The sequence below is a fragment of the Carcharodon carcharias genome, chromosome 1, assembly GCF_017639515.1.
Source record: "Carcharodon carcharias isolate sCarCar2 chromosome 1, sCarCar2.pri, whole genome shotgun sequence".
In the NCBI taxonomy this organism is placed as follows: Eukaryota; Metazoa; Chordata; class Chondrichthyes; order Lamniformes; family Lamnidae; genus Carcharodon; species Carcharodon carcharias.
The window spans coordinates 72,712,106-72,737,765 of NC_054467.1; the positions used below are offsets into that span (position 1 = coordinate 72,712,106).

Consider the following 25,660-nt stretch of genomic DNA (forward strand, 5'->3'; position numbering starts at 1 on the left):
CTATTTTCCTGGTCTCCTTGCTTTCAAGCTCTTCACCATGGAACTGGGGAAATTCAAGCTATTAGGTCGATAGATTAACTTTCAAAATAATCTAGTTCATTGATTTACAACAGCCCCATTTTGACTGAACTCACACAGCAAGGTTTGGGTAGTCTTGGGTCTACTGTTCTTTTCATATCAGCCTGATTTTACTCCCCATTGAGTTCAATAAAATTGGACAGCATGAAAAATAGTCATCCAACCTGAATCTGCTCCATTCCTTTTGCATGGGCTAGGTTAAAGTTATACTAACATTTCTCAAGCAACCCCCCTTCCCCAAATGGACTAGCTTCCAGTTTTGTATTTTTAATTCTTTCAAGGGATACGAGTGCTACTAGCAAGGCCAGCATTTATTGCCCATCACTAATTGCCCTGATAAGGTGGTGAGTCACCTTCTTGAACCGCTGAGATTCAACTGGTGTAGGTACACCAACAGAGCTGTTAGGGAGGGAGTTCCAGATTTTTGGTGACAATGAAGGAACAGCAATATAGCTCCAAGTCAAGATGGTGTGTAACTTAATGGGGAACATGCAGATGGTGGTTTCCCTATACATCTTCGGCCCTTGCCCTTCTTGGTGATAGAGATCATGGGATTGGAAGGTGCTGCTGAAGGAACCCTGGCAAGGTGCTGTAGAGCATCTATTATATGGGACACACTGTTGCCACTGTGCATGGTGGTGGAGGGAATAAATTTTTAAGCTGGTGGATAGGGTGTGGATCAAGTGGGCTGCTTTGTCCTGGATGGTGTTGAGCTTCTTAAGTATTGTTGGCACTGCACTTATTCAGGCAAGTGGAGAATGTTCCATCACACTCCTGACTTATGTCTTGTGAGTGGTGGACAGGCTTTGTGGAGTCAGGAAAATTCTCAGCCTCTGACCTGCTCTTGTAAACACAGCATTTCACTGGCTGGTCCAATTCAGTTTATGGTCAATGGTAACCCCTAGGATGTTGATAGTGGGGATTCAGCGATGATAATACCATTGAATATCAAGAGGAGATAGTTATATTCTTTGTTTCAGGTGTATTTGCTTAACACTTGTGTGGCATGAATATTACCTGTCACTTATCCACCCAAGTCTGAATATTGTCCAGGCCTTGCTGCATATGGACATGGACTGTTTGAATATCTGAGCAGCTGTGAAGGGTGCTGAACATATTGTGCAATCATCATCATAGAAAATCCCCACTTCTGACCTTATCATGGAGGAAGATCCATTGATGATGCAGATGGACCTAGGACACTACCTTGAGGAATTCCTGCTGCGATGTCCTGGAGCCAAGATGTTTGGCCTTCAACTATGACAGCCATTTTCCTTTAAGCTGGGTATGACTCTAATCAGTGGAGAATTTTACCCCTAATTCCCAGTGACTTCAATTTTGCTAGGGCTTCTTGATGCCACACCAGGTCAAATGCTGCCTTGATACCAAGGGCAGTCACTCTCAGCTTGTCACTTGAATTCAGCTCTTTTGCCCATGTTTGGACCAAGGTTATAATGAAGTCTGGAGCTGAATGCCCCTGATGAATCCCTGAGCATTGGTGAGCAGGTTATTGCTGTGTAAGTGCCACTTGATAGCACTCAATACCGGTGACATCTTCCATCATTGTGCAAATGATCAAATGTAGAGTGAAAGTAGGGGCAGTGAAAGTCTAGAGTGGATTTGACCTGCATTTTGTGTACAGGACGTACCTGGGCAATTTTCCATATTGACAGATAGATACCATTGTTGTAGCTGTACTGTACTATATATGTTATTATAATGGCTGCATTGAATTGGGCCCAAATTCTTTGACCTCCAGGTTGTCATAGATAGGATGTACATTAGGATATGTGTGTCAGGACTCTGTGTAAGTCCTAACGGTGAACATGTGCAGAAATTGCCCTGGAAGTTTAAACTTGCGATGGGCTGATTCTCTGCTGCCCAGGACCCTCTGTGAATGTCTCTGATCCTGAGCTTGGGTAAGATAAGTGGGACTTAACAGGATATTTACCTGGGAAATGTTAGACAGTTTAATACCTGGTCTAACAGCTGTGTAACTCAACCCACATTACCCTCCCACCAACCACCCAACTCCCCCCATTGACCAGACCCAAATATGCCCCCAAAGACTATCCCACTGAATACCCATCTAATGCTCCAACCAGACCCGGCTACCCCTCAACCACCTAACTCCCCCGACTAATCCCGACTACCTCCCTACCCAAATACCCCTCCAAACAGACCCAATGACCCCCCTCCCCACCTGACTATCCCCCCAACCAGACCCAACTACCCCTGACCCACCAATCCATCATACCCACCTACGCCCCTCACCCACCTAACTGCCTCACCCACCTACCCACCTCATGCCCCTATCCATTCACTCACTCCTCCATTCATTCATTTGCCCACTCACCCATTCATTAACACATGCTCATTCATTAAAAGACACAAGACCTTTGAAAACTTACCTGAATATGACAGCTACTGTCATAAAAAGGAAGTGTCTCCTCTCCTTCCCCTGACTCTCCTACACTCAATAGACTTAGCCTGGAGAAGCTGCGCTGCCCATTTCTGCTTCAGATCAGAAGATCCCGGAAGAAATGGGTCGTATTGGTGGGTCAGGAAAAGCTTCATGGGCAAAAGCAATGCCCCCAACATTACCACAGAATGGAAGTTCAAGGCCATAGTTCTTGAGCCAAGTTGCACACCTTATCCAGACATAACCTGAGATTCAACTGTTTCAGGTTATAATTAGGATGAAGCAGGTCAATCTGTCTCTGGGCCTGGAGTCATTGGATTATCTGGTGACAGAGAATATTGAAAAATTGGACAGAGACATCATAAAGAGTGTGGGACGGAGAGAACAGCGAGACTACATAAAGAGGTGTGAGCGGGAGAGAGCAGCGGAACTTCATAAAGAAGGGACTAGAGGGATGAAGTAGCGAGACTTCATAAAGAGGCGTGAGAGGGAGTATCAGCAAGACTTCAAAAAGAGAGCGAGAGGGAGAGGGCAGCGAGACTTCACTAAGAGGCAAGAGGGATAAAGCAGCGAGACTATATAGAGAGGAACAAGAGGGACAGAACACCAAGACTTCCTGAAGAGACAAGAGGGAGAGGGCAGCGAGACTTCATAAAGAACGTGAGAGGGAGAGAGCAGAGAGATTGATAGATAACACAAGGAAGGAGAGAGCAGTGGGACTTCATATAGATGCACGAGAGGGTGAGAGCAGCGAGACTTCATGATGAGGTATGAGAGGGAGGGAGCAGTGAGACTTGATAAACATGAGAGAGGGAGAGAACTGCAAGGCTTCATAAAGACGCACAAAAGGGAGAGAACAACGAGACTTGATAAATGACACGAAAAGGAGAAGCAGTGAGACCTCATAAAGAAGCCCAATAGGGAGAGAGCAACGAGAATTCATAATGGGTGAGTGGGAGAGAGCAGCAAGACTTCATAAACAGCATGAGATGGAGGGAGCAGTGAGACTTCATAGAGAGGCACAAGAGGAAGGTGGCAGTGAGTTTTCATAAAGAGGCATGAGAGGGAGAGAGCAGCAAGGCTTCACAAAGAGCGCAAGAGGGAGAGAGCAGTGAGACTTGATAAATAAGATGAGAAGAAGAGAACAGTGAGACTTCATACAGAGGCATGAGAGGGAGAGGGAAAGCGAGACTTTGTAAAGAGCGTGAGAGGGAGAGAGCAGCGAGACTTCATGAAGAAGCGAGAGGGATGAAGCAGTGAGACTTCATAGAGAAGCGTGAGAGGGACAGAACACCAGGACTTCCTGAGGAGGCAAGAGGGAGAGAGAAGCGAAACTTCATTAAGGGCGGAGGGGGAGAGAGCAGTGAGACTTCATAAAGAGATGAGAGAGATAGCAGCGGGACTTCATAAATAACCCAAGAGAGAGCAGTGAGACTTCATAAATAACACGAGAGAAAGGTAGCAGTGAGGCTTCATAAGGAGCTCGAGAGGGAGAGAGCATTGAGACCTCATAAAGAGGGGAGAGGGAGAGAGCAGCAAGAGGTCATGAAGAGTCGCGAAAGGGAGAGAGCAGAAAGACTTTATAAAGAGGCACAAGAGAGAGAGCAGTGAGACTCATAATGGGCGAGAGGGAGAGCAGCGAGACTTCAAAAAGGTGTGAGAGGGAGAGAGCAGTGAGACTTCATAAACAGGTGCAAGGGAGAGAGAGACTTCATAAAGTGCAAGAGCGGGAGAAAGCAGTGAGGCTTCATAAGGAGTGGAGAGGGTGGAAGCAGCGACACATCATAAAGAAGCACGAGATGGAGAGAGCAGCGATAATTTATAAAGACCAGAGAGGGAGAGAGAAGCAATACTTGATAAATAACATGAGAGGGAGAGATCACTGAGACTTCATAAATAACGCAAGAGGGAGAATCAGTGAGACTTCAAAAAGAGCACAAGAAGGGGAGGGCAGCAAGAGTTCATGAAGAGTCACGAGAGGGAGAGAGCAGCAAGACTCCATAAAGAGCAGAGAGGGAGGAAGCAGCGACACTTCATAAAGAGTGGCGAGGGAGAGAGCAGTGAGACTTCATAAAGAGCAGAGAGGGAGGAAGCAGCGACACTTCATAAAGAGTGGCGAGGGAGAGAGCAGTGAGACTTCATAAAGAGCAGAGAGGGTGGAAGCAGCGACACTTCATAAAGAGGCATGAGAGGGGGAGAGCAGTGAGTCATCAAGAGCTCGTGAGTGAGGAAGTAGCGTGACCTCATAAAGAATGCATGAGGGAGAGAGCAGCGAGACTTCATAAACAGGCGGGAGAGTGAGAGAGCAGCAAGACTTCATTAACAGACAGGAGAGCGAGAGAGAGCAGCGAGACTTCATAAACAGATGGGAGAGTGAGAGAGAGCAGCAAGACTTCATAAGGAGGCAGGAGAGGGAGAGAGAAGTGAGACTTCATAATGAGGCTCGAGAGGAAGAGAGCAGTGAGACTTCATGAAGAGTCATGAGATATAGAGCAGTGAGACTTTATACTTGACAATGAGAAGGAGTGAGCAGCGAGATGCCATAAAGAGACGTGGGAGGGAATATCAGCGAGACTTCAAAAAGAGTGCGAGAGGGGGAGAGCGGCAAGAGTTCATGAAGAATCGTGAGAGGGAGAGAGCAGAAAGACTTCATAGAGAGGTGTGAGAGGGAGAGAACAGGGAGGTTTCATAAAGAACATGAGAGAGACAGAGCAGCAAGACTTCATAAAATGCGAGAGCCGGAGAAAGCAGTAAGGCTTCATAAATAATGGAGAGGCTGGAAGCAGCAACACTTCATAAAAAGGTGCGAAAGGGAGAGAGCAGCAAGACTTTATAAATAGCGCAAGAGGGAGAGTGCAGTGAGACTTCATAAAAAGAGCAAGAGTGAGAGAGCAGTGACACTTCATAAAGAGGTGTGGGAGAGAGAGAGCATCAAGATTCAAAAAGAGCGTGAGAGCAACAAGACTTCATAAAGAAGAGGCTAGAGGGATGAAGCAGCGAGACTTCAAAAGGAGCACGAGAGGGAGAGGGCAGTGGGTCTTCATAAAGAGTGTGAGAAGAGAGCAGTAAGACTTCATGAAGAGGTGAGGGGGCTGAAGCAGCGAGACCACATAGAGAGATGAGAGAGGGACAGAACATCAAGAGGCAAGAGGGAGAGAGAAGCGAGACTTCATAAAGAGGCGCAAGGGCAAGAGAGAGCATCGAAACTCCACAAAGAGCAGAGGGGGAGAGAGCAGCAAGATTTAATAAATAGCATGAGAGGGAGAGAGCAGCAAGACTTCATTAAGAGGCGAGAGGGGGAGAGAAGCAAGACTGCATAAGTAACATGAGAGGGACAGAGAAGTGAGACCTCATAAAGAGGTGAGATGGGCAGAGCAGTGAGACTTCATAAATAACGTGTGAGGGAGAGAGCAGAAAGATATCATAAAGAGGCATGGGAGGGAGAGAACAGTGAGACTTCATAAAGAGGCATGAGAGCAAGAGAGAGCAGCTAGACTTCAAGACTTCATAAAGAGGGCAAGAGTGAAGGAGTAGCGAGACTGTATAAAGAATGTGCGAGGGAGAGAGTAGTGAGGCTTCAAAAAGAGTGGAGAGGGAGAGAGCAGTGACACTTCATAAAGAGGTGAGAGAGAGAGAAAGCAGCAAGGCTTCATAAAGCATGCGCGAGGGAGATAGCAGCGAGAATTCATAGAGAGGCGAGAGGGACAGGGCAGCGAGACTTCATAAAGAGCACAAGAGGGAGTGAGCAGAAAGGCTTTATAATGAGCTGAGAGGGCGATCGCATTGAGCCTTCATAAAGAGGCATGAGAGGGAAAGGGAGCAGTGAGATTTCATAAAGAGTGCGAGAGAGAGCAGCTAGACTGTATAAAGAACGTGAGAGGGAGGAAGCAACAAGACTTCATAAAGAATGTGAGATGGTGAAGACTTCATAGAGAGGGAGAGAGCAACGAGACCTCATAAAGAGGCACGAGAGGGTAAGGTATTCAAAATCATGAGAGTTCTGGACAAAGTAGATAGGGAGAAAATGTTCCCACAGGTCACAGATTTAAAGTAATTAGCAAAAGAAGCAATATGAGGAAAAAAATGTTTACACAATGAGTGGTTCAGTTTTGCCTGAAAATATGATGGAGGCAGGTTCAACTGAAGCATTGAAAAGGGAAATAGACTGTTATCTGAGAAGGAAGAATGTGCAGGTTTATGGGGAGAAGGTGAGGGAATGGCACTAGATGAGATGCTCATTCAGAGAGCTCGTGCAAACATGATGGGCCAACTGGCCTCCTTCTGTGCCAAACATTTCTGTGATTCTGTGAAAAATAAATGAGTGAACAAGATATTGTTCATGGTTAACTATTAGATCACATATTATGATTACCCATTTATTCAGTGTTTGTACAGGTCTTCCAACAGTTTAATCAGAAGTTCAAACATTACAGATGAAACTTATGAAAAGAGGTAGATTTTTTTCTGCAACCAAGACAAACATAAGACTTGAAAAAATCTTTAAAAAACTATTGATAGAAATTCTTTGCCTAAATTAAAGCAATTGGTCGGATTTTCACTTTTACCACCTTAAGGGAGTAGTCGATACCTTTGAAAGGGACCCATATCACTCCATTTTCTATTTCATATGGCATGTTGTTACGAGGATCATACAGGCCACCATGGTAGTAAATTCCATTTAGATTAGCTGACTGACAACTATTGTACCACCAACCCCCTCCATAAAACTGTGCACAGTTCTCCTCCCATTTATCATTGTCTCTGTCATAAGTGCTAAATTTCATGCTTGCATGGGAAGTATGTTCCCCATCCAATGATAGTCCTGTTATTAATGCATCCCCAGCATTCCCAACATAATTAGTGATATTTAGCATATAGCTGTCTGATTCGGAGCCCACAGTTACAGTATATTCAGCAAACGCCTCATTCCCTGACCAGTCCTCTAGTTCTACACGAAGGATACTTTCCTTCTGTGTGAGTAAATGGAGAATGTCATTTCCCAGCCAGATATCTCCTCGGCCTCGATCATCAATGCTACCAAATCCCCTCTTGTACTCATCCCAGGATCGGTTAAAATGAACTGATCCATCCATTCGCTGCTGAACCAAGACCCAACCACCCAGTCCGGTGCTCTGATCACAGTAAGCTGTCACAACGTTGGCTGAGCCAGTGGGTTTTATCTTGAATAAACCATCTTCATCACCAAGTGGATGTTTTTGAATGATGTCATCACAATCTGAAAGAAGGGGTTAAAAAAACATGCGAAATTAGAAATGCCATATAGAGTATCTTAACAGTAGTTTCAGCTGCACAAAAATAAATAGGCTACTCTTGGAACTAATACATATATTCTGGGCATTGACTGTAATTGTCACAAAACACATTCCCCAGGAGACCTCTTGGAAAATAAACAAATCAAATTAGAGACTTAACATTTACAAAGACATATATCTTCCATCTTACTAGCCTTTGAAAGGTGCCTATATTAACATACTTTTAGATTACAAACTATACCTGAGAAACAAATTACAGCCACCTATCAGAAACACCTCTCTGTGGAACTTTGTACAATCCCAACCTATGGATTTGATCTGCATATTGAGTCTACTTTATCTTAAAAAAAGTCAATATTTTTAACTTAAATTATGCTTAAACATACCTTTCCCAATGTAGCCTTTAATCTTCTGTACTTTATCTGTATTAAGTATGCGAGCTCGTACATCGGGAAACCCCTCTCTGGTTTTATCCTCAAATAACATGTTTGAGTCAAAAGCAGGTTGTGTGGTATTTGAGACTTTTGGAAATCCCTTAGAATCCTCTGAACTAGTGAGCTGGTGACTGCTGCTAATGTTAAAAGGTCCTGTGTGAAATGCTTTGCTTTTGAAATTTGTCTCCTCTTTGGTTGAAGGGAAGTCATGTTTTCTGCTGTCAACTGTAACAGAGTCATCAAAATGCCCCAAATTTGAATAATCGGTGGAATCACCAGAGTTGTTGGTCTTTGTGTGAGTTGAATTACCAGAAAAGCCCTCACTTGCTTGCGGCAGTGATAATTTCTTGAAGTCTATTTGTTCTGAATTGAGGAACAGTGCATCAGGAAAAATGTCTTGATTGGATATCTGCATGTCACTATCTTCGGTAAAAGCTTGACTTATGACAGTTTTAGAACCAGTTATGGAGTGGTATTTTTTTGTGCTGTTAGAACTATATAAGGAAGCTGCTTTGACTGAACCTTTTGTGAAATGTAGCTCTTCAATTCCACTATCCACACTATCATACATTAGAGATGTTTCTGCTTTCCTTGTGCTGTTTACTTCATGGGCTAAAGGCACATCAGTATTTCTTGTACTATTGATTCCATCAGGAGCAAAGGACACACCACCAGCCTCCATGCTAACTGTATGGATGTCTACACCTTTGTCAGTGGATACAGTATTTGAAGTTGTAGGGGTAGGAGTTAAGGATGATCCTTCATAATTGTCAGGAACGGGATGTGAATTTGCATGTGGCACATCATTTTCTAAGGAAATTAACCTAGTGTGTATTTCTTCCCAGAACTTAGGATATTCATGATCAACATTATGTGCAGATTTGAAGCCAGTTACTTCATCAGAATTCTTCACCAAACTCATTTTGAGTGTATGTGTTGGCTTGTTATATATGATCCTATCCAGTCTAATGCCTGTCATTGATTGAAGGGATTTCTCCATTTGGGCATTACTTTCTTTGTTGATATCATAAACAATTGACTTGGCACAAGATCCTTTGCAAGATTGTATCTTGATGTCAATATCAACCTAAGAAGAAATAATATTATAATCAAGTAACGCCAGCCACTATTAGAGAAAGAAAAGAAATTTGGTGAGTTTCTATTTCACTCCCTGCCCACCACCACCTCCTCCTCCCCCACCCGTACCCCCCCACCACTCTCCAACCTCTACATCGTGGTTCCCAAAGAGACAAGACAGGGTGATAGTTTGCATTAGATAACCCTCATGGATGAACTGCATTGTTCAGACATTAGTAGAGGCATAAGTACAAGGAAGGAAAACCTGGACTGAATCTGGGGTTATTGGGTGAAATTATTCTTTATCAGTCATATAAAGTAGGTGATAGTGAAATGATAGCCCATTTACACAATGACCAATGCTCTTTTATGTTAATTGGCCCCAAGGATGAGGGGCCTTCGCATATAAAATTGAATGCAAGCAATTCCGAACAGAGAACGAAAGAGACTTCTTTGCACAGACAGCTGTGAGGCTATGGATTTCACTTTCAGGGTTAACGGCTGCAGCAGAAACTATGTCAACATCAAGATTAGGTGGATCAGGGATGAAGAGAAAGGAGATTAAGGGTATGGGAACAGGGTGGTAAAATGTGATTCAGACTCACATGGAAGATAAATGCCATCACAGAGTTTTTGGGCTAAATGGCCTATTTCCTTGCTGTAAACTTTGGGCCAGGTTTTCACGGAGTTCTCTGGAGCCATTTAAAATTGACGGCTGGACGTGATTCTGGGATTCCCACCCCCATTACCTGCACCCCCAATTTTTACTGGCATGGGATAAAGGCGTAGGTAGTGAGCCCACACCTTGCACTCCTGACATGGTGGGCTCCATTGCAAGGGTAGGTATCTCCTAGCCCATTGCAATTTTCATGGAGTTGAAGTAGGTTCTTCATGACTCTTGATTCATGACCCCTCAGAGGAGATGCGAACCACAGTTCTGTTTCAGGAACCTTTTGAAAGATAAGTTCAAAAGGTCTTACCCATGCCCCCCAAGCCACCTCCATTCCAATGCAGTATCACCCATCCCTATGGCCCCTGAGAGCTCAATGCCATCTCATAACACCCACCCAATCCAATGGCCCCTTATAGCCCCATGCCAAATCAATGTAAACTCATGTCCCCACCGACTCCCATGACCTCTTATAGCCCCCAAGCCATGCCCATTCAATCAGTTTACATTATGGAGAGAACCAATGAGCCCTATTGTAGCTGGCATGTGTGAAATTGCTTAATAAATACCCATTCATAATTTTTCAAAAAGGAGACTGGAAATCCTACAACCCTATAAATGTGTCAATCAAACATATAAATGTATCAATAACAGAATCTTTAAGCATTCGACAGCTCTAAATCTTAAGCAAATAAACATTGAGACATTAACAAAAGAGACCACAGAAAAAATAACATTTTAACCTCATATAGACATCAATTAAGCAAAGTCAACAGTTCTCTCCACCTATATAGACAAATCACTTACATAATCCTTTTATAAGAATCTGTGCTCTCAGCCAAGCCTCACTATGTATTCTTGGCTGAGATTAATTAATAAATAAAACATGTTTATATAGTGATGGCAGTGCAAGTAGATGTTGTGTCACAAATGCAGCATGCAGGTGACTGTGGAGAGTTTGGGGATCATAAGACCATGGCCCAGATCTTCCAATCAGCTTTGCTGTTGAGTGCATTGACGCTGTCAGCGAAGATTTCTGTGACCCAACCCTTTCACAATTTTTCAGCCACAACCTCTGATCCTCCCTGTAGTATTTAAGGATCAGCTCAGCCATCACTGAAGAAGATTAACAAATGCAGGAAGAGACAGAAGAAGGGAGGGCAAGCCTCCATTTCATGACATCAGCTGTCGTATTCAGGTATGCTTTAAAGGTCCAAGCCTTTCAGTAAGTGAGTGAGTTAGTGAATGGATGAGTGAGTGAATGGGTGAGTGGGTGAAGTGGGTAGTTGGATAAAGTGGGTAGGTGGGTGAGTGGGTAGCCGGGTCAGGGATAGTTGGGTTGGGTTGGATTTCCAAAAGGCTTTTGATAAGGTGCCACACAAAAGGTTAATAGGCGAAATCAGTATACATTAGAGGTCATATATCAGCATGGATAGAGCATTGGTTAACAGATAGGAAGCAGACAGTGGACATAAATGGAACTTTTTCAAGTTGACAGGTAGTGAATATTGGAGTACCACAAGGGCGGGTGCTGGGGCCTCAGCTGTTTGCAAACTTTATTAATGGCTTAGAAGAAGAGACAGAATAATGCATCTAAGTTTACTAATGATACAAAGTTAGGTAGAAAGGTTTGCTTTTGGGTGGGCACAGAGAGGCTGCAAAGAGATAAAGACAGGCTAAGTAAGTGGGCAACAAGATGGCAGTTGGATTATATTGTAGGAAAGTGTGAAGTTATTCGCTTTGGTTGAAAGAAGAACTGAACATTTTTTAGAGGATGAGAAACTTGCAAGTGTTGATGTTCGAAGAGACTTGGGTTTGCTCGTACAAGGAATGCAAAAAGTTAACATACAGATACTGCAAGCAATTAGGAAGGCAAATGCCATGTTGGCCTTTTGATTGGTGATTGGAGTACTACTAGAGTTGCTGGAGTTGTACAAGGTTTTGGTGAGGCCACATCTGGAGTACTGTGTACAGTTTTGGTCTCCACATCTAAAAAAAGATATACTTGCATTGGAGATAGTATAGCGATTGTTCGCTGGGATGAAAGGTTGTCCTGTGATGCAAAGCTGAGTAAGTTGGGCCTGTATTTTCTGGAGTTTTAAAAAATGAGATGATCTCATTGAAACATACAAGATTCAGACGGGGCTTGAGAGGGTGGATGCTGAGAGATAGATTCTGCTGAGAAATAGATTCTGCTGATTGCGGATCTAAAACACGGGGTCACAGTCTCAGGATAAGGGGCCAATCATTTAGGGCTGAGATTAGGGGAAATTACTTCACTCACAGGGTTGTGAATTTTTGGGATTCTCTACTCCAGAGGGCTGTGGATGTTCCAACATTGAATACATTTTGCAGAATCACAGAATTGCTACGGTGCAGAAGGAGGCCATTCGGCCCATCGTATCTGCACCGGCTCTCCAAATGAGTGTTATGACTTAGTGCCATTCTCCTGCCATTTCCCCACCCCTTGCACATTGTTTCTATTCAAATAATCATCCAATGCCCTCTTGAATGCTTCGATTAAACCTGCCTCCATCACACTTCCAGGCAGTGCATTCCACACCCAAACCATTCGCTGAGTGAAAAAGTTTTTCCTTACATCATAGTTGCTTCTTTTGCAAATCACTTTAAATCTGTGCCCTTTCATTCTTCATCCTTTTACGAGCAGGAACAGTTTCTCCCTATCTACTCCATCCAGCCTCTCCATGATCTTGAACACCTCTATCAAATCTCCTTTTAGCCTTCTCCTCTCCAACTTCTCCAATCTATCCTCGTAGCTAAAGTTTCTCATCCACGGAATCATTCTTGTAAACCTCTTCTGCACTCTCTTCAATGCATTCACATGTTTCCTATAATGTGGTGCCCAGAACTGTACACACTACTCCAGATGAGGTCTAACTAGTGTCTTATATAAGCTCAGTGTAACCTCCTTGCTCTTGTATTCTATGCCTCTATTAATAAAGCCCAGGATACTGTATGCTTTATTAACTGCTCTCTCCACCTGCCCTGCCACCTTCAACGATCTATGCATATATACACCGAGGTCCTTCTGCTCCTGCAGCCCCTTAAGAATTGTACCCCTTATTTTACATTGTTTTTGCATGTCCTTCCTACCAAAATGCATCACCTCACACTTCTCTGCATGGAACTTCATCTGCCACCCATCTGCCCAGTCCACCAACTTGTCAATGTCCCTTTGAAGCTCTATACTGTCCCCATCATAGTTTACAATGTTTCCAAGTTTCGTATCATCCACAAACTTTGAAATTGTCCCCTGCACACCAAGATCTAGATCATTAATATATATCAGGAAAAGCAAAGTCCTAATATTGATCCCTGGGGAATCCACTATAAACCTTCCTCCAGCCCGAAAAATATCCATTGACTATTACCCTCTGTTTCCTATTACTCGGCCAATTTTGTATCCACGTTGCTACTGTTCCTTTTATTCCATGAGCTATAACTTTTCTCACAAGTCTGTTGTGTGGCATTGTAGCGAATGCCTTTTGAAAGTCTTTGTACAACACAACAACAGCATTACCCTCATCAACTCTCTCTGTTACTTCTTCAAAGAACTCCGGCAAGTTAGTTAAACATGATTTAGAGATCCATGCTGGCTCTTCCTAATCAAGCCATATTTTTTCATGTGACTATTAATTCTATCCCGTATAATTGTTTCAAGAAGCTTCCCCGCCACTGAAGTTAAACTGACTGCTCTGTAATTGCTGAGCTTATCCTTACAACCTTTTTTGAACAAGGGCATAATGTTTGCAATTCTCCAGTCCTCTGGCACCTCCCCGAGTCTAGAAAAGACTGAAAAATTATGGCTAGTGCCCCTGCAATTTCTACACTCACTTCCTTCAATATCCTTGGATGCATCTCATCCAGTCCCCGTGCCTTGACAACTTTAAGTACCAACAGGTTAACCAACACTTCCTTATTTTCAATTTTGAACCCTTCTAGTGACAGAGTTTCCTTCTCTTTCGCTATGACCTCGTCATCATCTGCTTCCTTGATAAAGACAGATGCAAAGTATTCATTTAACACCTCAGCCATGCCCCTTGCCTCCATGTATAAATCTCCTTTTGGTCCCTAATCGGCCCTACTCCTCCTTTTAGCACCCTCTTACTATTTGCGTGCCACCAGAAGACTTTGGGCTCCCCTTTTTGTTGGCTGCCAGTCTTTTCTCATAATCCCTCATTGCTTCTCTTATTTGCTTTTTCACCCCCTCTCCGAACCTTCTGTATTCCGCTTGGTTCTCAATGTATTTTCTACCTGACACCTGTCATAAGTCTTCTTTATCTTAATTTTTATCTCTTTTTTCATCCAGGGAGCTCTGGGTTTGTTTGCCCTACCTTCCTCTTTCAATGGAATATATCTTGACTGTGCCCAAACCAATTCTTACTTGAATGTAGCCCAATGTTCAGCTACGGTTTTTCCTGCCAAGCTTTGCTTCCAGCTTTGCTTTTCAGACCAACTCTGTTCATGCCCCAATGAATTCGGATTTTCCCCAGTTAACTATTCTTACTCTGGATTGCACATTATCCTTTTCTACTGTCACCTGAAACCTTACAATACAATGATCACAGTCTCCTAAATGTTCCCCCACTGACACTTAAACTACTTGGCCCACCTCATTACCAAGAACCAGGTCTAGCATCCTTTCTTGTTGGACTGGATGCATACTGCTGTAGAAAATTCTCCTGGTACAATTTGGGAACTCTGCCCTTCATACTACCGCTTTCCCAGTTTATATTCAGGTAATTAAAGCCCCCCCCCCCCCATTATAACTACTCTATAATGTTTCCATCTGTCTGTAATTTCCCTGCAGATTTGTTCCTCCACATCCTTCCCACTAGTTGGCAGTCTATAGACTACACTGAGCAATGTAATTGCATCCTTTTTGTTCCTTAGCTCCAGCCAAACTGATTTTGTCTTTGAACCCACTGGGACATCCTCTTTCTCCAGCACTGCAATGCTCTCCTTAACCAATGCTACAATCCCTCCTACTTTTCTTCCTTTCCTATCTTTTCTGAACACCTTGTACTCGGGAATATTTAACACCCGGTCCTGCCCTTCTTTGAGCCAGGCCTCTGCTATAATTTCCATGATTTCATATTTCCACATGGCAATCTGCACCTGTAACTCCCCAATATTATTTACTATACTCTGTGCATTCACATACATGCACAGTAACTCTGATTTAGGTTTCATGACATTCTCCCTTACTCCAACTCCATCTATTAACTTACTATTCTCTATACTAGTGCTATCTGTCTCTCCCAGTGTTTTGTGCTCCCTGGTATTCCTCTTTAACACTCTCACCTGGTTCCCACACCCCTGACAAGTTAGTTTCAAGCCCTCCCAACAGCACTAGCAAAACGGCCCATAAGGAACTTAATCCCAGCTCTATTCAGGTGCAACCCCTCCGGCTTGTACAGGTGCCATCTTCCCCAGAATCAGTCACAGTGTCCCAGGAATCTAAAGCTCTCCCTCCTGCATTATCTTTCCATCCACATTCATCTGTCTTACGCTCCTATTTCTGTACACACTTGCACATGGCACTGGGGGTAAGCCGGAGAGTACTACATTTGAGGTCCTGCTTGCTAATTTTGAACCTAGCTCCCTAAATTCTATCCGCAGGATCACATCCCCCTTCCTACCTAAGTCTTAGGTACCAATGTGGACCACAACCTCTGGCTGATCACCCTCCCCAGAAGAATGTCCTGCAGCCGCTCGGTTATACCCTTGACCCTGGCACCAGGGAGGCAACTTACCATCCTGGAGTCATGTCTACGGCCGCAGAAACACCTGTCTATTCCTTTAACTAATGAATTCGCTATCACTATTGCTCTTTCTTTCTTCTTCCTCCCCTCCTGCACAGCCAAGCCACTCGTGGTGCCAAAACCTGGTTCTGACTGCACTGCTCTGAGGAGCCAACACCCCCATCAGTATCCAAAATGGAAAACTGATTAGCGAGCGGGACCCCAGCGAACTCCTGCACAACCTGTCTGGTTCTCTTGGACTGCCTGGTGGTCACCCATTCCTTTTCTGTCTGCATGCCCCTAGCCTATGGTGTGACCACCTCTCTGAAAGTGCTATCCACGTAGCTCTTAGCCTCATGGATGTGCCACAGTGACTCTAGCCGCTGCTCGAACTCTGAAACCCGGGACTCAAGTTGCTGCAGTTGGTGATACTTCTTGCACATGTGGTCATCTAGGACACCAGCAGTGTCCATGACTTCCCACATACTACAGGACATGCATTCCACATGACTGAGCTGCCCTGCCATGTCTTAACTTTACTTCCCTTATGTTAGCTTTTAATTACTTTGGTTTACTTATTTTACTTTATTTTACTGGCCCTGACTTTAATTTACTCCCCTATTCCTAGTATTTCCTAATTAAATCCAAGTGGCAACTTCTTTAAAAATAATACGCTTTTCTAATTTACAGCTATTTAAAGACACTCCCTAACAGCCATTTCTTACCAACCAATGAACTTAAGCTTTTCCTGTGATGTCATGCTTGGTTTTCATCCTTCAAATCCAGTGTTCTAGAGCTGAAGCTGAAGCAGCTGTCTCCTGTGCATTCTGCAACCAGTTTTGCTCTCTGCCTTGTTCCCAAGTAAACATAGGCCCCGAGCCCCGCTCTCTCTTTATATCCTCACTGTGTCCTGTGCGTTCTGCAACCAGGTTCGCTCTCTGCCTATCTCACGGGTAAATGTAGGCCTCAATGTCTGTTCTCTCTTTAAATCCTTGCTCTCTCCTGTGCATTCTCAAACCAGGTTCACTCTTTGCCTCTCTCCTGGGTAAGGCTGGGATAGACAGATTTTTGGTCTCTCAGGGAATCAAGGATATGGGAAAGGGCAGGGAAGTGGAGTTGAAGCCCAAGGTCAGCCATGATTGTGTTGAATGGCAGAGTAGTCTTGAAGGGCCACATGGTCTACTTGTGCTCCTATTTTTGTGCTCTTTAGGGGTCTGAGGGTATGGGTAGAAGGGCAGGGCCTGGCATAGGGGCCATGAGGGAGAACTTTTGAAGGTACCTTTTAGAAGGTACCCTCATGCGTGCTAGGGTTTATAACTTCTCTGAGTGCTGTGAACTATGACTCTTTAAAAACCTGGCCCGAATTGATGAAAATTGCAGAGGAGTTGGAGGTGGCAATCTCCGCAATGGAGCCAGCCAGGTTAGGAGTGCCAGATATGGGTTTCTGACTGGAAGCAGCCCACACCCTTTCAAGGCACTCCTGGAAATCCAACAACCCGCCATTTTTAAAGTACTCTCGAGTCACCCCGACTTGTCGAAAATCCAGACCATGGTGTCAGGCAGAGTATAATTCAGGGAATTAGAGGTGCATGTAACAAATGTAATGCAATAATCATGGGGAACTTTAATCTTCATAGACACTAGGCAAACCATGTCAGGCACCCTGATGTGACAATGGAGATCTGCATCATGGTGCCATCGTCTTTCAATGTTCAATGAGGACTCCAGATTCGAGTCTCACATCAATGAAGAGTCTGCACTAGTATGGTTGCACAAGACAAAATTCCCATCTCAGTGCACTGGACCCTTGGCTTCACCTGACACCCCAGCCTCACTGCAGCTGCTTGACTGAGCTGCATGGCGCCTAACGAGCTCCAAGTGTCCTGCTCGTACCGGGAGAGGGTGAGGAGTTGTGGGGGGGTCCTCCGCCAGTCCGCGGCCTCTCAATATTTTTATGGGATGTCTTCTCCTGAAAGGACAGAGCGGCATTGATTAGTCCACACTCTACCTGCAGCACCATTGCAGCCTGGCTGACCCCAGCTGAGGAGCACCTTGCAGGGCAGATCCAAGTTGTGGCCCTCGAGCCACAAGTCATTCAGTCCAAGCAGCCAGGGCTCACCCCCTTGGCCAGCTCCGGCGTGATTGACAGTTAGCACTCAAACTCTAACACCCCTGATCTCCAAGGGGGGGGGTGGCCAATCCAAAACAATTGAACACACTGACCAATGCCAACATGGTACCCACCCTTCCTGAGGGCAGCAGGTCATTGAAGCACTTTCGGCACTGCACCCAGGTGCACTGCACCCCATCGCTGCTGTTCACTCGGGCTGCCAACTCCTCCCATGCCCACTTGGTGAAGTGCGGTGGCCTCCTCTCCCATCCTTGGGGACAAGTGTATGCCTTCTGGCTGTCACATCCTCCAGGAGGGCAGCGAGGCACTCGTCAGAAAAACAGGGGTCTGGATGCCCCCCACCCCCACCACCACCCCCCGCTCCCCCTACCCCAATCTGCGCCCCCCCGCCTGGTGTTTGCTGGACTCCATCCTTGCAGCAGCATTCAGACATCATTCCCTGGCAGCCTTTCAAGGGCTGCCTGGGCTGTTCTTAAACAGCCAATGGACCTGGCAGCCGGCAGGCCTCCGCCCCCCTCTCGGCCCTTCCCAGCCAGTGACAAGCCGCCTTTCACGCTGGGCAGGCCTTAATTGGCCCGTCAGCATAAAATCGCAGTTGGGCCCCGATTATGGGCTCCAACCGCACCCCCCTACCCCCAGCGAGCCCGCTGAACAAGGGCAAAAATTCTGCCCATCGAGTAGGAATAAGCGAGTAATTTTCTGGTTTGTAGGCTGTAATGAGTGGGATAACACAAGGGTCAGTTTTGCAGCTTCAGCTTTTTACGATCTGTATCAACAACTTAGATGAGGGGCTGAGGATAATGTATTGCTGTGATATAAAGTTATCTGGGATAATAGACTGTGAGAAAGATGCAAAGAGGCTGAAATGATTTGGACAGAGTAAATGGGTGCGGGCCAGAATGGAGCAGGTGGAATATAACATGGGAGGTTTGTTAGAAGGAAAATGTTAGTAAGAAAAGTAGAAAAGAAGATTTTTTTAAAATAGTGAGAGTCTAGGAAATGTTGGCGTTCAGAGGCATCTTGGTGCCTATGTACACAAATCACAGAAAATTAACATGGTACAGCCAGCAATTAGGAAAGCAAAGTGATCGGAGTATAAGAGTAAAGAAGTCTTCCTGCAATCATAAAGGGCTTTGGTGGATCACACCTGCAAAATTGTGTACAGTTTTGGTCTCCTTACCTTAAAGAAATCTATACTTGTCTCAGAGGGGTTGCAATGAAGGTTCACTAGATTGATTCCGTGGAGGAGAGAGCTGCCCTATGAGGAGAGATAATGGGCCTATACGGTCTGAAGTTTAGGGAAATGAGGGATGACCTCATTTAAACATATAAAATTCTTAAGAAGGGCTGAGGATGGGAGGCTGTTTCCCCTGACTGTAGGGTTTAGAACCAGTGATCATAATCTCAGAATAAGGGGGCGGTCATTTATGACTGAGATGAGGAGAAATTTCTTCAGTCAAAGGGTTGTGAAGCTTTGGGATTCTCTACCGCACAGAGCTGTGGATGCTCAGATGTTTAGTATATTCAAGTTAGAGAGTGACAGAATTTAAGTTGCTAAGGGAATCATGAGATATGGGGATAGTGCATGAAGGTGTAGTCAAAATAGAAGATCAACAATGACCTTATTGAAAGGTGGAGCTGGCTCCAGGGGCCAAATGGACTATCCCTGATCCTATTTCTTATGTTCTTTTATTCTTAACCATGGTGCAAGAAAGTGGTGCAGGCCTGGAAAGAAGTAAATGCCATATCAGGTGTATTTATATGATCCTTGCTAGCCTTCAAGGTGGGTATAAATGCCCCCCTTACTCCAAGCTCATTATCACAATCTTTTATCGTGATCTCTGTGCCCTTCTATTGGTCTATAGTCCATCACTCTGTGCCTGGTCTGCTGGAGTTCCTGCCCCTCAGCATGGCCATTTTGATGTAAATGAAATCCAAAATTCAAAAAGGGGTCAAGCCTTTACTGGCAATGCTGGGCAGCATCCACCCATACATCCTTTGCCTAAGACCATGAAAGTCAAAAAATCAAACCCATAGGTTTGGATTTGTTGTAAATGTATATTTGTACATAGAAACATAATTTTTCTTCTCAAATTCTGTGCCTGAAGGCAGGTCTGATCCATAGCACTGCAATCTCCACCATGAGTAGGACAGGAAGCTGGATCTGAATCTACCCTGGCCAGTACAGGGATTGAACTGCATGCCGTTGGCACCAATTTGATACCCACTGGCAGTCCAGCCAACTGAGCCAACCAGCCACCACCCCACCACAGAGTCCTAGTTGGTGTGGCAACTTGCACATTTACATACATGTTATAGTATAGAGCTATGAATAGTGATGGTAGTGGCTCCAATTTTCCTTCCATCACAGGGCTGACCAGGAATCTCTCCTGCTCTTACCATCTGCCTTTGGCGTATGTTGGAAGGATTTGCAAGTTGATACTCAATCTAAGATAAAAACAAAGTACTAGATGCTGGAAATCTGAAACAAAAACAGAAAATGCTGGAAAAAAAACCCAGCAGGTCTGACAGCGTCTGTGGAGAGAAAAAAAACAGAGGTAACATTTTGAGTCCTTCTAAATGTTATTAGACCTGCTGAGTTTTTCCAGCATTTTCTGTTTTTGATACTCAACCTTTTGGCTGTGTTATGAATGCACCTTCCTTAGCCATGAACACCTGGAGTGAGACTTGAATGCAAAGCTTCTCCACAAGCATGATACACATACATAAACAGATTATTCCTCAATGAGGTACTCAGCACTATTTTTGATTTTAATCTCTTGTGTCTTTGTTAAGTGCCACTTTGCTTCTGTGGAGTAGATAGGAATGAGGTTAAGGAGAATCATACCAGGGGCAGAACTGTTACCTCAGTGAGGGCAGCGGTCGGGACCAGGAGCGGCCCATGCAACAGTCCACTGCCCGCAATCGGGCCCTGACCACGATTTCACACTGGCTGGTCAATTAGCGCCAGCCAGCGTGAAATGCACGCTGATAACCTCAGCGCTGCTTGGGGTGGAGGTGGGAGGCGCGCGAGCGCTGAAATGTGCACAGGTGCACTCAGTGAAGACTCCCTGAAGGCACAGAGCTGCCTCAGGGAGCTGAAGATTTTTATCATTTAAAATAAAGATTTCAAAAATGTGGAAAAATTGTCCCCTCATATGACTCTGTCGCGTGAGCAGGACATGGTAAAAATGAGTTTTAAATTTTTTTATTGGTTTCTTATTTACTGTCCAAAACCTCATCCCGCACATGGGTGAAGTTTCATTAAAAATGCAAAGGCCACCTGGCCTATTTGCCCGCCCACCAACCGAATGGTTGGATGGGAAGCAAAACATTCAATTTAATTAATTGATTAAGGGCCTTAATAGGCCTCGTAATTGTTGGCGGGCTCACGTGAGAGGCTTGCCTACCGACCAAAACATTGTGAGAGTGTGCGATCACACACTATTTCACTCACATTTGGGTTGGGCATGAGCCTGACCATGGGACAAAAAATTCTGTCCCAAGAGTTGCACAAACGATGGACAATGATTTGAGAGATGATAGCACATGTAAGGACTTGGGAGAGAAAGTGGACTTTAGGAATGGGTTGATAGTAAAGCAGAGAGGAAAGGGTGGGTTTTTTGAAGAAGGTACAGGGGGTGGGATTGATTTTTTTCCCCACAAGCTGACACAAAAGGAAATGTGATTGGAAGTGTCATGAAGACTTTAATCACAGAAAATGGTTCTTCCTCAAGGAAAAGGGAGATTCTGGAAGAATTTAGGTTTCAAAAGATACTGTCCCTTAACTGGTTAATGCAGGATTCTGATAACTATTCCTGGGAAAAGCATCCTTTTACAAGAAAGGGTAATTAAACAGTTGAAAAAAATCTGTAAACTTCTTGACCCTGGTGAATTGTGTACAAAGGGGGTCACATGGGTTTATGGCTCTGAAAAAAGCCCATAGCTGGAACTGTGTTTTAAAAAGTGGGTTTTGCTTTTGCTTTGAGAAGAGAAGGACCAACTGCTTGAGAAGAAAGACAGCAGCCTTTTTGCAGTCCAGAACTAGTTCACAGCGAGAAGTGAATACAAACTGCTCCTAAGTTGCTATGTGCTTGGATAAAGTATCTGCGAGTGTTCCTCGAGCCTGCCTGAAAAATAGTGTCAGAGTCATTGATTGTTTTGCGGATCAGTGTTGATCAACCATATAACCTGGACACCATTCCATGTACACCATCATCTATCCTTTGCCTTTGAACCATTGACTTTCAACCTTTGGCTGAATTCCTCCATTTCAATTTTTATTCTATTGTGCATGTGTGTGTTTGGTGTGTGTGGTGTGTGTTTGTGTGTTTATGTGTGTGTGTGTTTGTGTGTGTGTATGTGTTTGTGTGTTTGTGTTTGTTTGTGTGTGTGTTTGTGTGGTGTTTGTGTGTGTTTGCGTATGGTGTGCGTTTGTGTGTGTGTGTGTGTGTGTGACACTTCGGGTAACTTGAAGGATAATTAGCATAATTTCATGTTCCATACTGTATGTTGATAAACTTTGCTTTTCTATTTGACAAGGTTTCATAATAAACTAATAGGTTTGTTGTTTATTGAAAGAAACCTGATTAAAGTCTTTTTATTCTGGTCTATCAGTAACAGAGGTAAATAATTGGCCACTTTGGTAAGTGAATTAAACTTTTAAACCAATACTACAACCTGTGGAGTTGTGGGGCTTGATCAACTGCGCACTTCTCCTATCCCGGTTATAACATAGATTGCGGGCCCATGCAGGATTTGAAATTTGGACAGTGAATGATTGGACCCAGAATAATAATAATTGGAAGGATGAGGACAGAGACCCGGTTTCTTATACATTAGTAAACCAAAATGGCTTTGGAAGTTGCTAAGGCTTTTCCAGAGTAGAGGATTTAACTGTCACTGGTTTATAAAAAGTAACAAGGCTTAGCTAACAGAATTGGTGGATAATTTGGAGCTAGAGTTAACCATAGGGGTGGGGAAAGAGGGAATGGTTGAGGTAATAGTGCAGCATTTGAAATTGTAAGGGATAAAAGGGAGACCACGTTCTCCAGGGAGTCGGTTCATTGAGTTAGCTAGGATTCAGTTGCAAATGAAGCAGCTTGAAAATAAAAAGGAACTGAAAAAAATTTGAAATGGAGGCAAAAGAAAAAGGATATGATAAAGAATGAGAGATTAAAAGATTTGAATTAGAAAAGGAAAGAGAAAAGGAATTGGAAATGCAAAAACTTGACCTCCAGAAAGAGGAGTTAGCAAGGGCGAAAGGAGAGTAGGATTGAGATGCAAGGGCAAGAGAGAAGGAACAAGAAAGGAAACTCCAGCTTAAAAGTCTGGACTTAAAAAGAGAGGCCTCAGATGCTGAGGAAGGTTCTGATGATGAAAAAAAAACCACCTCCAACCCAAAGCCCAGTGGGGAGATGTTTAAATTTGTACAAGCCTTCCCAAAGTTTGAGGAAAGCGATGTAGAGGCATTGTTTATTTTGTTTGAGAAGATAGCTAAGCAAATGAAGTGGCCAAAAGAAATCTTTTGCTCCTACAGAGTAAATTGGTGGGTGGAGCTCATGAGGTTTACACTTCACTTTCAGAGGAGATTTCTGTGGACTATGATGCAGTAAAAAAGGCTATTCTTAGTCCGTATGAGTTGGTCCCTGAGGCATACAGGCAGAAAATTCATGACATAAGGAAACAGCCTGGACAGACCTATATTGAATTTGAGAGGGTAAAGCAAAGTCATTTTGATCATTGGATACAGGCATTAAAGGTAGAGACAATGTGTGAAGCTCTTAGGGAGATAATCCTCCTGGAAGAATTTAAAAATTCACTTCCTCCTATAGTTAGAACCCATGCTGAGAACCAGAGGGTTGCAACAGTTAGACAGGCAGTGCAGATAGCTGAGGATGATGAGCTGTTCCACAAACCCAAATCCTTTTTCTGTCACCTCCACACAGCTGAGAAGGATAGAAGGTTGGAAGGTGAAAGGAAGGCAAGTAGCCAGGGAAGAGAAGGGACAGCTGGAAATATCCAGGAAACTTCTACTCAGGCCAGAAAGGAAGGTGCTGAGAGTGGAAGTGCTATTCGAAGGCCTAAGTGTTTTCATTGTAACAAGGTGGGACATGTTCATGTGGATTGCTGGAAGTTGCATAGGAAATCCATGTGACTTATTGGGGTACGTCAGGGTGATTCAAGAAAAGGAACCCTGACTGAAAATACAACAAGTCAAGTTGTAGTGTTAACTGTAGCTGTGTGAACCCTGCTGTAAGTTCAGGACAGGTGAATAAGATACATGAGAATTATAAAGAATTCTTATCGAGAGGAAAAGTAATCCCTTATCCCTCAAATGAAACAGCTAAACCTATAATTATATTAAGAGATTCAGGAGCTACTCAAACACTGTTGCTGGGGAAAGGCATAACTTCTCCCCAGAAAGTGTATTAAAAACCAAAGTTTTAATAAATGGTATTGGTAGGGAGTATCACACCTTTGTACCGGGTACGTTTGAAGTGTGTCCTAATGTCTGGGACAGTGATGATAGGGGTTGTTCAGAAGTAATCTGTCAAACGAATTGATTTACTCCTGGGAAATGATTTAGCTGGAGCGAAGGTCATAGCTTCTTCCATAAATACAGAAAGCCCAAGTGAGGTTAAAGTGATGGAGAAGTTACAGGAAAAGGTTCCAGGAACCTTTCCTTCCCCTGTGATGATCTGAGCAATGGTTAAAAAAAGTCCATCGTCGCAAATCAAAGTGATGCCACAGACTGATGTATGGCTAGCTGAGATCTTCTTTAAAGTCTTAGATAATCTGAAAGAGATGTTTAATAAACCTTCTCTAGTTGAGGCTCATGAAGCCGATCCTGAGTTAAGCAAGATAGCAGAATCAGCCCCAAGTGAAACTGAGGCTGAAGAAGTTCCAGAATATTATTACAGTAAAAATGGAATTCCAGTGAGGAAATGGAAACCTCCTGACAGACCTGCAGATGAAGAGTGGATGGCTGTTCATCAGGTACCAGTACCACCCAAATATCGTAAAGAGTTATTAAGGATAGCACATGAAATTCCTATGGCAGGACATATAGGGGGGGATAACTCAAGAGCAGATAAACTGGCATTTTTACTGGCCAGCTCTTCACAAGGATGTGGGCCAGTTTTGTAAAATGTGCCATACAGGCCAGATGGAAAACCACAACATGCAATCAAACCAGCACCCTTCATTCCCATATCAGTTTTTGAGGAACCATTTGGTAGGGTGTTAATAGACTGTGTGGGACTGTTACCAAAAATGAGAGCAGGACACCAATATATCCTAACTATTATGAATATGACAATTCAATTTTCAGAGGCTATCCCTTTAAGAACAATTACAGCTAAAGCAGTAGCAGAGAAGTTAACTCAACTTTTTACTCGATATGGATTATTGATTGAGATCCAGTCAGCTCAAAGTTTCAATTTTATATCAAACATTTTTCAAAACATAATGCTTGAATTTTCAGCTCGGCAGGCGGGAGCATTCGGGAAATGAACTTGACTGCAATCGGCCCGCAAGCACGATTTCACGCTGGTCAATTAACCACCAACCAGTGTGAAACATGAGCAGAAAAGCTCAGCGCTGCTGGGGTGGGGTGGGTGGAGGGCAGGCAATGGCATTTCTGCAGGTGAGGGCGAGTGCTGAGAGGAAGCTCCCTGAAGACCGAGAGCTGCCTCAGGGAGCTGCAGACCCAAAAACCATGAAATAAAGTTTTGACAATCAGGAAAAAATGCACAAGCTTCAAAATCAGGCACCTGAACATATAGATGATAAAAATGCTGTCCATAGA

The 25,660-nt window shown here is 44.0% G+C and overlaps 1 protein-coding gene across 1 annotated transcript in view; it reads right to left on the reverse strand.

Moving 5' to 3' along the window:
* Positions 1-7,029: 7,029 nt before the first annotated feature.
* LOC121272376 (fibrinogen alpha chain-like) overlaps positions 7,030-25,660 on the reverse strand; it is a 45,018-nt gene continuing 26,387 nt past the window's right edge. The window contains exons 5-6 of the mRNA XM_041179067.1: positions 8,160-9,294; positions 7,030-7,736 (exon numbers count right to left, since the gene is read on the reverse strand). Of these exons, the coding sequence (XP_041035001.1) occupies positions 7,030-7,736; positions 8,160-9,294 (1,842 nt within the window). The remainder of the gene's footprint in view (positions 7,737-8,159; positions 9,295-25,660) is intronic.